The 16,854-nt window shown below is 33.8% G+C and overlaps 1 protein-coding gene across 1 annotated transcript in view; it reads left to right on the forward strand.

The window, feature by feature from the left end:
• LOC121383258 (DNA (cytosine-5)-methyltransferase PliMCI-like) overlaps positions 1-16,018 on the forward strand; it is a 50,668-nt gene extending 34,650 nt beyond the window's left edge. The window contains exons 20-31 of the mRNA XM_041513163.1: positions 106-224; positions 1,107-1,178; positions 1,730-1,847; positions 2,975-3,126; positions 4,459-4,590; positions 5,183-5,385; positions 6,876-6,987; positions 8,300-8,449; positions 8,920-9,086; positions 9,888-10,128; positions 11,758-11,874; positions 14,442-16,018. Coding sequence (XP_041369097.1) covers positions 106-224; positions 1,107-1,178; positions 1,730-1,847; positions 2,975-3,126; positions 4,459-4,590; positions 5,183-5,385; positions 6,876-6,987; positions 8,300-8,449; positions 8,920-9,086; positions 9,888-10,128; positions 11,758-11,874; positions 14,442-14,681 — 1,823 coding nt within the window. The 3' untranslated portion in view covers positions 14,682-16,018. The remainder of the gene's footprint in view (positions 1-105; positions 225-1,106; positions 1,179-1,729; positions 1,848-2,974; positions 3,127-4,458; positions 4,591-5,182; positions 5,386-6,875; positions 6,988-8,299; positions 8,450-8,919; positions 9,087-9,887; positions 10,129-11,757; positions 11,875-14,441) is intronic.
• Positions 16,019-16,854: the final 836 nt, after the last annotated feature.

Genomic DNA, 16,854 nt, shown 5'->3' on the forward strand with positions numbered 1-16,854 from the left:
CGGCCACTCATGTATTATTCTCTGTTTGATACTCCTTTGGTTCCCATTCTTTTATCATAATACATCTAATTCAACGTATAATTTGTTTTCTGTACTTATTTGTAGAGGCGATAGTCGACTTGAGGTTGGTGGAGGGGAAATGCAGTGTGGTGTATGGGGAAAACATAGCGGAAGATCGAGATGAATACTTTCTCAAAGCACCTGACAGGTTCTACTTCAACGAGGTAAGTAAACTGAGTCTTTGTCTGTATGATGTTATGCATCTAGTTGTATACTAATAATTACTAGATATAACCCATGCTTGTCATGGAAAATGTTAGATGAGTGGTGACCTTTACTGGGCTTTATATATATAAATATGACATGCTTGTTGATAGCCAACTCTCATTAGCCAAAGCTATATATATGGCCACTGCGTATATAGCCAACTCTGTACTAAGTGACAAAGATAGAGTCATCCATTTAGGATGCATTTATGGAATTCATCTTTGTACTCAATATTTAGCACGATGTGTGTATTGTAGTTGTTTGGATCTGAGAAGGCACTTGGTAGTGCAGATCAATTGAGGAGAAGCAATCAGAACATTCAGAAACTTTAAAAAGGCCTTGCATATACTGATGGAAATAAATATGGGAACACATGGTATTTAAGACCTTATATAATTCACTATTAGAGAAGATGTACCTGTATACAATACAGAAATGTAATGTGGGATTCAATGTCAGTACTGTGGGATTGAACATTAATAACAGTTAACTTCATGTTAAAACGGATGAGGATTCTGCTGACAAGCAATATTTGCTGTTATTATTTATGTGTTCCCTTATTTTTTTTCATGAGTATATCATATTATAGATTGTTGCATGTTATTTTAGGTTAAAAAAAAGAAAGGATGAACAAATATAGCATACAGATTTATTTGTTATTGAACCCTCGTGATTCTTATTGGACCAGACATAGGACGTCATTGAAGGATTATTCATGCTGAGCAATCTTGTGTTATCAAATGTTTGACATCCACTAGCCGATGATTAATTAATTAATCAATGTGCTCTAGTGGTGTCGTTAAACAAAAGAAACTTTAATTTTAAATATTTTATTTTAGGAGTATATCAGCAAATCAAGGACATTTGAAGAACCTCCGTCAAAGGTTAAACTGATGGGAACCAAAGGAAAGGTATTCTCTCCTTGTATCATCTGTACCAACCATTTATTGTTGTTGGGGTTTTGGGGCATTTTATTTTGGCTGGGTGTCTTTTTTTTATGGGCCTAGGGTAGTTTCTGCATGAGTATTTTTGGTTTAGAACAAGTGTAAAGCAGTGGTCTCCTATTTATGCACTACAACATAAGAGTTGTGTCGCAGGATTGAACCACCTCAACTGATTTTTTCACATTCCAACTGGTGCATCACAACTGGGCAAAGGCCATGGTATGTGCTTTCTTGTCTGTGGGAAAGTGCATATAAAAGATCCCTTGATGCTAATGGAAAAAAGTAGTAGGTTTCCTCGGATGAGTACATGCCAGAATTACCAAATGTTTGACATCCAATAGCTGATGATTAGTAAATCAATGTGCTCTAGTAGTGTCATAAAACAAATTTTATCATTTCCCCTTCATTCATTAAAAGAACAAAACACAATGAGTAAAACATTTTTTATTAATTTGAGGTAAGATATTATTCATATTCAGTTTTGCCAAGTTTTTATGTAGATTTTATAATTGTTACAGGGCAAAGGCAAGGGTAAAGGCAAAGGAAAATCATCTACTGTTGAAAACGATCAAATGAATGAGACAGTTACTCCCATTCAACGTCTTCGGACGCTAGATGTGTTTGCTGGTTGTGGAGGTAAGCAGTGCATATTACTCATTTACATAAAAATTACATATGATAAATAACCAAAATAAATTTGCTTCGAGGGCGTCTACAGATAGCTGAAGTGGTCATGCATGAATTATTCAATTTTATTATGTACTGTACATTGCCGTGTATTAGCCAACTCCTTGTATAAGCCGAAGTCATCTTTTGTCCAGTTGTATATTGTATTGATTTCATTAATACTGTCAACAAATAGACTTGTGCTTTTCTGTTTCATTATATTGTTTCCCCTTTCATTATTACAGACACGGTAATTGTTATTGCAATGCTAACGTCTTTCATGATATACAAAAATAATTTAGCACCGATAAATTATAACAAGAAAATAAACAATTCAAGCTTTAACAACATATCACTGCACATAACTAATTTAATTATTCACTGGACAGCAAATAATAAACTCATTAAGACATGTTTAATCCCTGTTTTCCCCTCCACAGAAAAGCAAACGATTCTGTGGTCCATGGGTGTTGTTTTCACAAAATCATGTGATCCAATCAAATAAGAGCTTACAAAATTATATAAACAGAGGTGTCAAAGATGGCAGAACACATTTTTACCATTGAAATGACAATAGAACAAGTAATTTTTATTATTATTCATCAAACTATTAATGCATTCAGGAAAAAAAAATGACATTATACTGCATGATGGGGTGTTTTATTTATACTGTGCACAAATTATTGTTACATAAGCTGTGAAAGGCTGTAAGGGTCTGATCAACATTTGTAAGTTGGGGCTGGGAGTTTTTTCATTCGGAATTTTATGAACAAGTTTGTTGCATCCGTGTATAAGCCGACTCTCTTCTTTTGGAAAGTATTCCTAGACTTCAAAAGTCGGCTAATACACTGCAATATACGGTATAACAGATTTACCATTCCTGTAAAATTCTCTGAATAAGAAGTCCTAGTGATGTATATTTTATTTAATTTATCTCTTTTTTTTAAAGATAATTTGGGGGAAATTGGGCGATTTGTAGGGTCTATTCTGGTAAACATGGCAATAGGGGCTGATAATTTTAACTGATTTTGTAATTGAAAACTAATGTTTGATGTTACAATTAACATGTACATATCTTTAAACAAAAACAATTTCAGGATTATCCGAAGGTTTTCATCAGGCTGGTGTGGCAGAATCTCGCTGGGCTATTGAGAAGGAAGAACCGGCAGCTCAGGCCTTCCGACTGAATAATCCGGGTTGTATCGTATTCACAGAAGACTGTAACAACCTTCTCAAGAGGGTCATGGATGTAAGTAGCTGGTGGAAATAATTCTGGGCTGAAGCGTGAGGAAATATTTTTAACTAGTATAAAAGTAGAGAGCTGATATGGTTCAATAAACCAGCATCATTTGTGTAGTGGTTAAGCCATTGGACTTGAGGCTGGTAGATGCTGGGTTCGTCTCCTGATACCGACTCCCACCCAGAGCAATTTTAAAGACTCGATGTGTGTGTGTACGGTAACTACACAGACTCTGTTCTGGATAAACAGTCCAGACAGCTGAGATGTGTACCAAGAACAGCATGCTTGAACCTTAATTGGATATATATTCATGAAAATAATAATAAATGAAATGAATGAATGGTTCAATAAATAACTAGACCTCGCTGTGAATTTTTTTTTATTGAGGAGCCATTTAAGAGATGATTTCTTTTAATAATTTTTTTTATTATATACATAGCAATGAAATATATAGCTCTACGGAAACCATAAAAGTCATATCCGGTGAAAAGTCATATTTTCACTGTATTTTAGCTACAGTGAAAATATAGAAGTCGTATTTACTTTTTTGTAAAAGTGCATGAATAAATTATCTCCCTTTGTCTCGGTTCTTCGTATTTAAATGCATCTAATCGTGTTTGAAAAATAAAAAATGTAATTTAAACAACTGTACCTATAAAAAAAAGGGATACGAAGTGCAATAACGATAAAATATCTAAAACGAATTGAATACGAAGCTAAATAATGATGACACAATGTAGTGTCATCGAGTGTAAGTGTAAGAATTTAACGGCATTTGACTCGTTTTGTTTTTGTGGGAGTTTTTAGAGGATCGCTTTGTCAGGTATGTTTGCACCGCAGTATTGTTAAATAAATGTTAATAAAGATAAATTTTAATCAGATTTCTTTTTAAAAGTCTATGGTAAAGTAAATTTTCTGGCAAAGTTCCATAGGAAGAAATATATCATGACGTTACGTGTTTTCGATAGGATAAGCGAAAGATATTACCAAAAAGCGAAAGATATTGTCAAAAATTAGGAAATATGTATATAATAAATAGATCATTTCACGGTGTTTTTCCGAATACGATTTTTATGTCAACTCGTGATGTGTGAAAACCATATTTTCACTCATTGCTTCGCAATTCGTGAAAATATGGTTTTCACACACCACTCGTTGACATAAAAATTGTATTCGAAAAAACCCATGAAATAGCCTCTATATATTCCTAAATGATTCTATATATATCCTGTTACACATTGTAGGTAACCATCTTTTCTGTTATGCCTTTGATTTAGGGATGTATTTTGATAAATATTTTTGTAAATTATGTTTGGTTAAGTAATTAATTACATATTCTAGGGAGAAACAACAGACTCCCTGGGACAGAGGCTTCCTCAGAAGGGAGAAGTAGAACTGTTGTGTGGAGGGCCACCGTGTCAGGGCTTCAGTGGAATGAACCGCTTTAACTCCAGAGAGTATTCCATGTTCAAGGTGAGTGTCTGTAACGCGTTACACCTCTCACTGCTTTAAACATTCTTTAGACATTTAAAATCATTTCAGGTTACATTTTATTTCAGTATCGCGTCGAGATTTGTTACGCAAGTTTTAGACATCGCAACACAATTTTACAACATTAAACAGTAGTTGCTAATAAATTTTTAATTGACTAGAAATATCGCTAATTAAGATTTAAAAAAAAAAAAATTCCCTGAATTTTAACATTTTGAACTGTTTACATTGACAGTGTCATTAAAAAAAAGCTTGATTATGTTGCAAAAATTACTGTCTGTATTATTTCCATGTAAAATCCCCCACATGAAATAACTTTAGGGTTTTAAAAGTTTCATCATTTAAATGTTTATCTTTGTATATAAAGAAAATGGCAGAAGATAATCTTTAAGTTGGTTTTAAACATAAAATCAAAACAAATAATTTTTATCTTTTGAACAAAAATGTATGTTCTTATATTATTTTAGTTACATTATGCAGTGAATTTCCATTATGTAGATGTTGTTTATTCCCGAATTCTCTTATTTCCTCCTACTTGAATTTCCACTATATAGATGTTGTTTATTTATTCCAGAATTCTCTTATTTCCTCGTACTTGAGCTACTGCGACTATTACCGACCTCGGTTCTTCCTCCTGGAGAATGTGAGAAATTTTGTGTCTTTCAAGCGCAGCATGGTGCTGAAGCTAACTCTTCGGTGTCTCGTCCAGATGGGCTATCAGTGTACATTTGGTATTCTGCAAGCGGGAAGTTACGGAGTTTCACAAACAAGGAGGAGGTTGGTTTCTTATTTAATAAGTATAAATACATTAAGCATTGAACATGTTCTTTCCTGGAAGATAATTTATATCTAGTTTACATTTGGAATTTAATCATAATATTTAGTTTAGATTTGGAAAAACATATAGTGCTATATTAATGAACTTAATATATCATTGCAAGAATTATTTGTCTTAGAAAAAAACAATATTTATTGTTAAACACTTTTTAATATTATTCATATAACATACTATTAGAGTTATTACAATTTATTTTACATCTAAAAAGAAAGAAAACTTTTATGTTATAATTTAGTGCCAATTTTTAATATGATGATACCGAATATACTAGTCACAAGAAATTAAGTGCCATGTGGACACTGCGTCTTGAGGGATAGTCCATTCACTGTCAGTGGTATGGAAACGCTCTTGCAGTTAATGGATGATGGAATGGCTCGCTTACAGGCATCTCACTATTTGTCTCATGGATATGCTATCATTGAAACATGGCAGGGCTCGATCACAGTCCAGAATGCCCAGTTTAAATTTTGGTGGCATGATTGTCTGAAGTCAGATTGCAAAGAAATTTATACCCTGCCAACCCTAATCAAACGTAAACATTTTAACATGAAAAAGGAGTTTCACATGCATCATGCAGTTTTCAGGCAGGTGCCTGCTTAGTCAGAAAAAGTTTTTAAAAGTCAAACAAGTTTTAAAAAGTCAAACAATCTTGATTTGTTTTTTAATGTATTTGCCATAGCTTTCTACCAGTAACCAGACGAGCAGTGAGTAAAAGGCTCATGTACATACAATCTGAAATGCTTTCTTTAAGTATGCAACCTACTTTTCATTACCTGTCATCGTCCCTGATTTGGGTTGGGGGTTTTTTTAAATGTAAGGTAACATTTGTTGGGACTGGTATATGTTTTATTAATGAAGAAAAGCAAAAGATAATATGAATGGTATTCACAATTTTCTGTATAAAAGTAAGTTATACTTTTAAATTACATTCATGTGCCAAACCTTTCAGGGCTATTTCTTTTGTTGATCAGTATTTATGCATGTAGATATTTAATAATGATATTTAGTCTGTTAATATGTGTCGAGAACAGAATACTTTAATAAAAACTTCTCATAGTGGTGTAGAGTTCATATTTATGTTTTTGTGTTGATAGAGCCAGGCCAGAACGTAGCCCAGTGGTAAAGCGCCTGCTCAGTGCACGGTCGGTCTGGGATCGATCCCCGTTGGTGGGCCCATTGGGCCATTTCTCGCTCCAGCCAGTGCATCATGACTGGTATATCAAAGGCCATGGTATGTGTTATCCTGTCTGTGGGATGGTGCATATAAAAGATCCCTTGCTGCTAATCAAAAAAGAGTAGCCCATGAAGTGGCGACAATGGGTTTCCTCTCTCAATATCTGTGTGGTCCTTAACCATATGTCCTACGCCACAGAACCATAAATAAAATGTGTGGAGTGTCGTTAAAATAAAACATTTCCTTCCTTGATAGAGCCATCATCCTAGCCGCGGCCCCGGGAGAGAAGTTACCCTTTTACCCCGAACCCCTGCACACGTTCTCACCAAGAGCCATGCAGATAACAGTGATGGTGGATGAGAAGAAGGTATATAGTTAAACTTAGCAGATGCTGTTTTCTTTGAGGCTTGTTATTATTAATTCAGTTGACTTATTGTGTTTCAAAATTCACATTTCCATCTGTAAAGTTACACCATTAATACCAATTCATAAAAAACAATTGCTGCATGTTTCTAAAACTACTGGTACATCAAAGGCCATGGCATGTGCTATCCTGTCTATGGGATGGTGCATATAAAAGATCCCTTGCTGTCAATCGAAAAGAGTAGCCCATGAAGTGGCGACAGCGGGTTTCCTCCTTCAATATCTGTGTGGTCCTTAACCATATGTCTGACGCCATATAACCGTAAATAAAATGTGTTGAGTGCGTCGTTAAATAAAACATTTCTTTCTTTGTTTCTAAAACTGAGTTTGCTGCCATTGTAAGGTGTTTCAGATTTAATTAAATTTGCATATTAAACACAATTTCTTGTTTACAGTATCAGTGTGTGTATATCCAATGTGTTCTGGTTATCCTAATGTTTGTTGTAACTTAAATGTTTGTTTTTTTCTCCTAATATATACTCTTCAAAAAAAGTAGGAGAACCTGAAATATTAATGTTAATATCAACTATTAGACCAAACATACGTTTTGACCACAGACATCCTAGTAAAGAACGTTCAGGTCTGTTTATCAACACACTGAAACACATTCCATAGTTTGCACATGCATCACGCAGTTGGCCCGTACACGTGTGTGGGGTGTTATTGTCGATTTTGACAATTTCCAGGAAGGTCCATTAATCACTGGAATATTGTTTCTGTCAATCTTTTTCATTCTGTTGATCATACAGTTGTTAATGTTTTTTAAAAATCATTTTTATTCTTTGAATTTGCAATTTACTGATAAAAAAATGTTGACTTTCAAATTTCACTTCTAACCCCAATCGTCCTTCAAGATCTTTGGTGGTCATAAAAGCTACTGTAATAATAAACTACGGGTTGTAATGTTTGCCCAATTAATTCACTATTATCTTATAACCATTCTCCACAGCTAATATACTTTACAATTTTGGCAATTGTAAATTCTTATTAGAGTTCCCCCACTTTTTTTGAAGAGTATATATTTTTTCATACACACAAAATTATGATAATTATGACAATAACCAGTTAGTGGTACAAACTTTGGAACAGCCCAAATGTACCTTGTATGTGACTGATCTTCTGATGGAGATGAATGTAGTGTGGCTGTAAGGTCCAATTTCATTGAACAATTGCTAGGGTAGATTCATTTCAAAGTTTAGTTTTGTTCCATGTTGCAGATGGTTTAAGTCTTCATTTGTTTGTTTACTTTTACCCAGTTCAATTCAAACATCACACGCACAACGTCCACGCCATTCCGCACCATCACTGTGAGGGATGCGATGTCCGATCTGCCAGAAATCAGGAATGGGGCCAAAAAAGAAGAAATATCGTACAAGGGAGATGCTCAGACTCACTTTCAGCGGCTGGTAAGGATTTTTCTTCTTTCTGAGATCAGATGTAAAACCAGGGTTTAAACAATCTCTAGAAATTGCAGTTGGGATATTTGAAAAGAATTCCAAAAATCTAGTTTCAATAGCATTGACAATCTGCCCTGTTCTAATAATAAATACATATTATAACATGATACAGCAGTTTAAAAAAACTAATTTAAAAATTGTATTTTTTTAACTTGAAGAAGAGGGTACCCATGACACTTTGGGAAGATCATAACTTGCTGATAGGCTGTTAGGATATTTGAGGTGAGAGAATTGCACTATGGTGAGAGGTCAGGATAAGTATTGGTTTGATAAATTCTGTACAGCACACATGATCATGTGATAATATGTATCACAGTATGACTGCTTTGTTAATTTTTAAAGATGTAAATAGCTATAATCACAGTTAAAATATACTGGGCTTTCATTTAAAAAAAGAAAATTCTGTTCTTGATTGACAGATCCGTGGCCAGCAGCACCAGCCCATTCTGCGTGACCACATCTGTAAAGAAATGAGTTGCCTGGTTCACGCTCGCATGCACCACATCCCACTAGCTCCAGGATCAGACTGGAGAGATTTACCCAACATTGAAGTCAGACTTTCGGACGGAACAAAGGCAAAGAAACTGTACGTTTAACAACACATTTATATGTTAGTCTACTGCAATAATTAAGCTTGACAAAAAGTGTGGCTTGCAGTTTCATGCTTTTTAGGTATGATTTTTAAAGTTTTGTTTTTTTTTAAATCCAATTTCAGTTCTTTTCATTAAAGAAAGGTGTAAAATTAACTTTAAGGAATTCAATTGAATTTTATCTGAGATGTTGAAAAATCACTTTTATATAATCAATATAAAGTTTTCTGCTTTTTAAGATAATTGTATTTTAAAATAATTATTTCATCTATATTATACATTATATTCTGTCAAAACTATTTACTTTTCAGACATCTATAAAGATTTATGATTCTTCTATTATTTCTGCACTGTAATTTTAAGCTCAGCAAGAAATGTTGATTACCATTTAGCAAATTATGCTGGAAAATGTTTAGACCAATTTTTTTTTTTTTTAGGCCATTTGAAAGTAGAATGGTTCTCTCTCTCCCCCCCATATTAAAAACCATTGTGCGAACACCACTCAGACACTGTTCACACGTAGAGAAACACCAGTTCAAATTCAGTTTTCAGTTTTCAGTAAAACGCGATACGGTTATCTGAGGATATATCACAGATTGCAGAAGCTGGCGTAGTGTTTACGGTGGTTTGGAATAAAAAGTTTTTTGGATTGGGTGTGTATAGTGGCGTTTACCGCGTTTTGCGATGAAACTCTTCATACATATATAATACAAACACTGATAATTAAATGCATTACTATCAATATTTAGAATAAATCAGTATTTAAACTGTTTATTGACCATGTTGCTTTATTTCAGCCGTTACACTCACCATGACAAACGGAATGGTAAAAGTAAGAAAGGTTTCCTCCGTGGTGTGTGCTCGTGTGCAGAAGGCAAATCGTGTGATACGATGGACCGACAATTCAACACACTGGTCCCATGGTGTCTGCCACACACAGGCAACCGCCATAACAACTGGGCCGGACTCTACGGAAGACTGGAGTGGGATGGTTTCTTCAGCACGACCGTCACCAACCCGGAACCAATGGGAAAACAGGTTATTCTGATGTTTTAGATAGTTAAAAAGAAGTAAAGTTTGTTTTATTTAATGACGCCACTAGAGCACATTGATTTTTAATCTTATCATCGGCTATTGGACATCAAACATACGGTCATTCTGACACTGTTTTTTTTTAGAGGAAACCCGCTGTCGCCACATACGCTACTCTTTTACGAGAGGCAGCAAGGGATCTTTTATTTGCACTTCCCACAGGCAGGATAGCACAAATCATGGCCTTTGTTGAACCAGTTATGGATCACTGGTCGGTGCAAGTGGTTTACACCTACCCACTGAGCCTTGCAGAGCAATCACTCGAGGTTTGGAGTCTGTATCGGGATTAAAAATCCCATGCCTCGACTGGGATCCGAACCCAGTACCTACCAGCCTGTAGTCCAATGGCTTAACCACTGCACCACCAAGGCCGGTAGTGTTAAATAGATACATGTAGCACAAAATCAAATGAGTTATGTCCAGTCAGATGTATCCCAGTAGATACGTTTTATTTATTTCAGTATGAATTCGGGGTGGGACTTGGTGGGTCCATTGGTCGATTTCTTACTCCAGCCAGTGTTCCACAACTGTTATAAAAAGGCCGTGGTATGTATAATCCTGTCTGTGGGATGATGCATATAAAAGATCCCTTGCTGCTGATCGTAAAAAGTAGCCCATGAAGTGGCGACAGCGGGTTTTCTCTCTCAATATCTGTGTGGTCCTTTGTCCGACGCCAATAAAATGTGTCGAGTGTGTCATTAAATAAAACATTTCCTTCCTTCCTTCAGTATGAATTCACAATTGTTTTATTCTTACTGCTGGCCTCACAGAACAGTTTGAGAAGTTCAGAGGATTCTGGCCAGATTATTTTAAAATAGTGTTTCACATTGGTTTGGGGACACCATGTTTCAAATTTAAAGGTTTGGGGACAGTTTTAAGTTTAGTTGACTTGACTGGGTTTTAGTTAGCTTATAGTTTTCATATAATTTTATATCTTAAAGGGACATTTCTGTGTTTGCTGCATTGTAAGATGTTTCCAACTAATAAAATATTTCTACAATCAAACTTACATATTAAATATATTTTCTTGTTTAGAATATCAGTGTCTGTATATTCAATGTGTTTCTGGTCGTCTTAATATTTGTAAGAAGACCAAACTGGATTTTGTTTTCAAATGATTTCGTACGTATGAAAAAAAAATATTTTAGGAAATAAAATGAAATTTAACCTAGTACAAATATTAGAACGATCAGAAACACGTTTAATATGCAGCCACTAATATTTTTTTCAGAAAAATATATTTTATATGTAATTACAATTGTAAAAAAGTCTCTGTTAGTCGATAACATCTTAAAAATTGCAGCAAACTCAGGAATGTCCCTTTAAGCTGAATGTAGGTACAAATTAAATTACTTACGAAGCCAGTAATTTCTTTTCACAGAAGCCATTTATTTTTATAATAACTGCTATATTAATGTGTTCTGGTTTACAAAGTAAAATAGGAAAGCTCCCACTTTTTCATATGAATACATCTGTCAATTCCTGTGCATGGTGGACAATTTTTGAAACCACATTATTTCACATTCTTCATTTTGCAGAGATAAGTATTAACATCTTTATTTCTGTCTTTGACAGGGCCGTGTTCTGCACCCAGAGCAGGACCGAGTGGTCAGTGTCAGGGAATGTGCGCGGTCTCAAGGTTTCCCAGATACGTACAGATTCTTTGGAAATATCCTCGACAAGCATAGACAGGTTTGTACACCACTACTGTAATGTTTAGGAAAATTTTCTTAATTTTCGATTGTTAAAATTTTTAAACTGCCATGTTCATTGAAAAAATTACCCACAGTTTGTTAATGGGGGGGGACCTTTAATATTATAGTTGTTTATTATTGTAGTATTTTTATTTTAAAATAAATAAAGTACATGGCAAACAAGTAAAAGTAAAAGAAAAAAAATCACTCTTGCCAAATATTGTGTTTATAAGTTGTTTTTAGGGGTCTAAAGCTGAATTTGGCACACCAAAAAAAACGAAAAGGAAAAATTTGTGGCTTTACACGTGTATATGGGCAGTTTCACGGGAAAGGTTGCACTGCTCATTGATTGGAATAAAATTTTCATAACTTTAAAATTTAAAGCTCTATTCTACTGACATTTTATAGGTACCTGTGTGAATGGTATAGCAACCTACAAACCAAATTTTATTGCAATAACTTGATTTTTCATCAAGTAGTGAATATTTATATATCAAAATAACACATTTACGAGTCTCATTTGCATTTTTGCATTATTCCATCAATATTTTAATAATAATGTAATGTGAAATAGATACTTTTATTTTTATTTATTTGAATACTAGACTACTAGTAAACATTTTTTTACCAACCATATCAAAACTGGATGTTGTGTTATAAATTTACAGTATTTTAAAGAACTAACCCTGTTTTCCGTTAAATTTCTTTTGACGATGTCCTGTTATGAACATTGACCTATAAATAATTCAAATAACATTTTACAACAATTATTTTTGTATTACTATAATCACAACAGACACCTACAGTTGTGACAAGAACAAAAATCGATATTTATTGTAACATAAGCCTAAAAATGTCCGTTAAAAAATGTCCCCTCCTAAACATGGGTCAAATAAATATATATAGGCAGGTTACAAAACTTTAATCATATAGCACATGCATAATAGCCTACAAAAACTAATTTGTATAATTATTGTGTTTGTGTGAATTGTAGTTCTGTAAATACACAAGATTTTGCATGTTAAACAAAATGTCCCCTCCTAAACACAATTTTAACATGTATATTTAAACATCTTTTTGCAAAGTGCTTTCATTACATTATCAATATATTTACTTGAATGGATACAAAATACAATTCTATACCAATTTCATAATATATATGAAGTTTGTTTGATAGATTTTTTAAATCTAGCCATGGGATCAGTGATTTTTTAAAATGTATTAGCCACAATTAAAAATTTACTAGCCCTACTTTACTTTAAGTTAATATAATTTTACTAAATAATAGTAATAATCGGATATAACACCTAAAGAGGGAGATAGAGCTCAAGAACACTAACATTGGGAGATGGGATGGGGGTAGGATATTCATATTTACAAAATAGACTTAACTGCAACATTTGACCAGAAATAATTGACTAGCCGTCGGGCATGGCAATAGTAGTTATTTACTAGCCCAACATTGAATATCACTAGCCATGGGAGTGGGGCTACCATAATCTAGAAGCCCTGACAATGCAAGTGTAAAGTGCTTGAAGGTGATCATATTTGTATGAAATTCCTTCATGAGTGTAAAGTGACATCAACATTTAAATGGCCACGGACAAGGTCCTCCCAGACTGTCGGAGTGGAGTGCTTAGAAAGTTGTTTCATCTTTCTTGGGCCTTTAACGGTTGAAGGATATGAGCCTTTTATTCTGCCACAGTTGCAGGACGTAAAATCCAAATATTACAAAATAAAGCTGGCAAATAAGGACATTACAAGCTAAGTAGATTGTGTGTCTTGTATGCAGCAGTGTGCATATGAATGACAGGTAATCTTTCAATGTTAATTATCTAATTACACCATTACATGCAGATTCATATCAAATATTATTTCCTAATACAATTATGAATTAAAATTTTTAAAAAGATTAAGAGCAGTCTCAGTTTATTTAACTGAAATCTAAATGTTAAAAAAAATGTCCCCTCCTAAACGAAATTGCCATTTTCACACTGCATTGTTTGAAAGCTTATATAACTGCTAATACTAATGCAATCAACATTATTTTTAACTAGTATTCTAAAAAACATTGAAATGTCTTTTCTAATTCAGTTATAGACATTCTGTTTGAAGATTAGTATTTAATGGTTTCTGTTTAACATAAATCATTTTTAAATAGAAGAATATTGCTAAAATATTACCAAAATTTTTCAGAAAACTTCAAATCCTTGGCCTTATTAATGAAAACAGTTTCCTATTTAAAAAACACACCTCAGTTTATCTTTAGAAATGTATCACATAAAAGCTTATGATTATGCTGTACCTATGTGTCCTCATATGTTTTATGCTGTGCATGTAATCATATCACTGATTATTTTATAAACCGTAACAGCTGTAGGTCCAATTTTTTATAAAACATTTCACTAGTCATATTTCTTTTTAAAAATATTGTTTTTTTATAGATTGCTGCATAGTTCATTTTTGGGTCCCAGTGCCCATATACGTTAAAGATAGTCTTACATCTTGTCTTAAGTTTTACATACATCTGGTTCTTGGTCATGAATGTGCTACATTGTATTACAGGTGGGAAATGCTGTTCCTCCTCCAATGGCCAGACAGATTGGTCTGGAGATCAAGAAGTGTTTAGTATGGAAAACAAATGAGACCAAGACTGAAACCAAAGTCAAAGAAGAAACGACGGTTGATGTCAAACAAGAAAATGGTGAAACTAACCACACTGCTGAAACCATGGAGGAAGAGTTGAAACCACAGTCATCGGCAGCAGTTGTCTCCCCTACCAAACCTGGCTCATCTGGATGCTGATTTGTTTATCCGATTCACATTTGGATCATGTTGACAATTTCACTTGCGTACGTTTTTAAAGTGATTCTTTGATTACAAACATTACAATTTTCATTGTATAATTGGAGCTATATTTGTGCTATGAAAGTTGAGAAGTTTTTTTGTAACCATTTTTAAGTAATGTGTTGTATATAGGTTAGCCATGTAATCGGACATGCATATTAGAGATGAAAGACATTTGTGTGTCAGAATCATCACATAAAGCAGATAATAACTGTGCTTTTGTTATTAGGTTTACTGGAAGACCAATATGTGGCCTTATGTTAATGGCAGAAGAATATTTAACACAAACATTGTACATAATTGTTTTCGAAAACAACATTGTCAATCAAAATCACTAATAATGTTATTTATTTAATCTAATGTGCAGGCCACAAAATAATTCAGCAGGTTTTAGCAATCTGAACAAATATTTAATGTGTATATATATAGGAAAATAAATCATGCAAATGTAATGGCACCACCACCTTAAATTGAAATATGTTGGTATTATTAGCATTGGAATCATTTTTAGAAGTCCTACCACCATAAAAACAAATATTTAACATGTGTATATATATATGAAAATAAATCATTCAAATTTAATGGCACCACCACCTTAAATTGAAATATGTTGGTATTATTAGCATTGGAATCATTTTTAGAAGTCCTACCACCATAAAAAACAAATATTTAACATGTGTGTATATATATATGAAAATAAATCATTCAAATTTAATGGCACCACCACCTTAAATTGAAATATGTTGGTATTATTAGCATTGGAATAATTTTAAGAAGTCCTACCACCATAAAAACAGTGAGTGCATACTCAATCTCACTACCTCATGTACAATATTTGGAAAAGCCCTGACAAAAATTATCATTATTTAATCATTTCATTTTTGACAATGTAAACTTGTACATATTATGTGAATCACAAATATTTAAGTCATTCAAGTTTGCAGATCATCTTCATAATCGATTGCATATTTTTAGCTTCTTTTGTTGTTGTTTTTTGTAAAGAGTTGCAGTGTCCATGCTGAAATATTTTCATGGTATTTAGAGATATTACACACATTACAAGGCTTTTAACTAATGGCCCTGAATTATGGCCATCAGTCGAAGGGATAATTTGTGGTTTTAATATTTGTTGCAAAAGTTACTGGGTTAAAATTGCTGTTGGGAGGCTTCAGTGGTACAGTGGTTAAGCCATCGGTCTACAGGCTGGTAGGTACAGGGTTCGCAGCCCGGCATCGGCTCCAACCCAGAGCGAGTTCTTGAGGGCTCAATGGGTAGAGGTGTAAGACCACTACACCCTCTTCTCTCTCACTAACCAACTAACAACTAACCCACTGTCCTGGACAGATAGCAGAGGTGTGTGCCCAGGACAGTGTGCTTGAACCTTAATTGGGTATAAACACAGAAATAAGTTGAAATGGAAGGCTTAAAATTGCCAAAGATAAGCATTTTGACTACGGCAAAAACATTTCAAAATTGCTATAGGTAACAAATTTTTAACTTCGAATCCTGCGTTACCTTGATTTCTTTCACATTTTTAGTGTTCATTTACTGTTTAAATAACCGACATGTGACATTTTCAGTGTTCAATCTCTTGTATTTACCTTTATCTGACATTCTGTTAAACAAACGACAATGCAATTTATTTGTATTGAACATAATTTGTTGTTCATGGACCACAGTGCATTGTGATATTTGTGAAAAGTATTATCAGTTTCTAAGCCATAGTGCTAACCTGTATTTCAAAGTAGCAAGGTATGTGTTTATCCCACAGTATGTTCAAAAAGGTATGTTCTTGTTATCACATAACACATGTTAAAGTTTAAACAGCAAACCACCGAAGAATATTTTATATGTATTTGATAGGCATTTAGAGTGTCCCAATAATACAAAATTTTCATTATATTGTATTTAAACAGCCCAGACTACATTAAATTAGCTGTGCATGATTCACCTTCATTTGTTTATGCATTCCTGTTACATAGTACATAACATTTTTAGTTTTGTTCATATTGCTAGTTTTGTCAAATAAAATGTATAATATTGAACATGGTTTGTTGTAATCACACATATCTTTCTTGGGATATATTGATCTACAGAGCAATCTAGCTGCCATTCAAGTACATGGTAAATG

Source organism: Gigantopelta aegis, chromosome 10, assembly GCF_016097555.1.
Source record: "Gigantopelta aegis isolate Gae_Host chromosome 10, Gae_host_genome, whole genome shotgun sequence".
Lineage (NCBI taxonomy): Eukaryota > Metazoa > Mollusca > Gastropoda > Neomphalida > Peltospiridae > Gigantopelta > Gigantopelta aegis.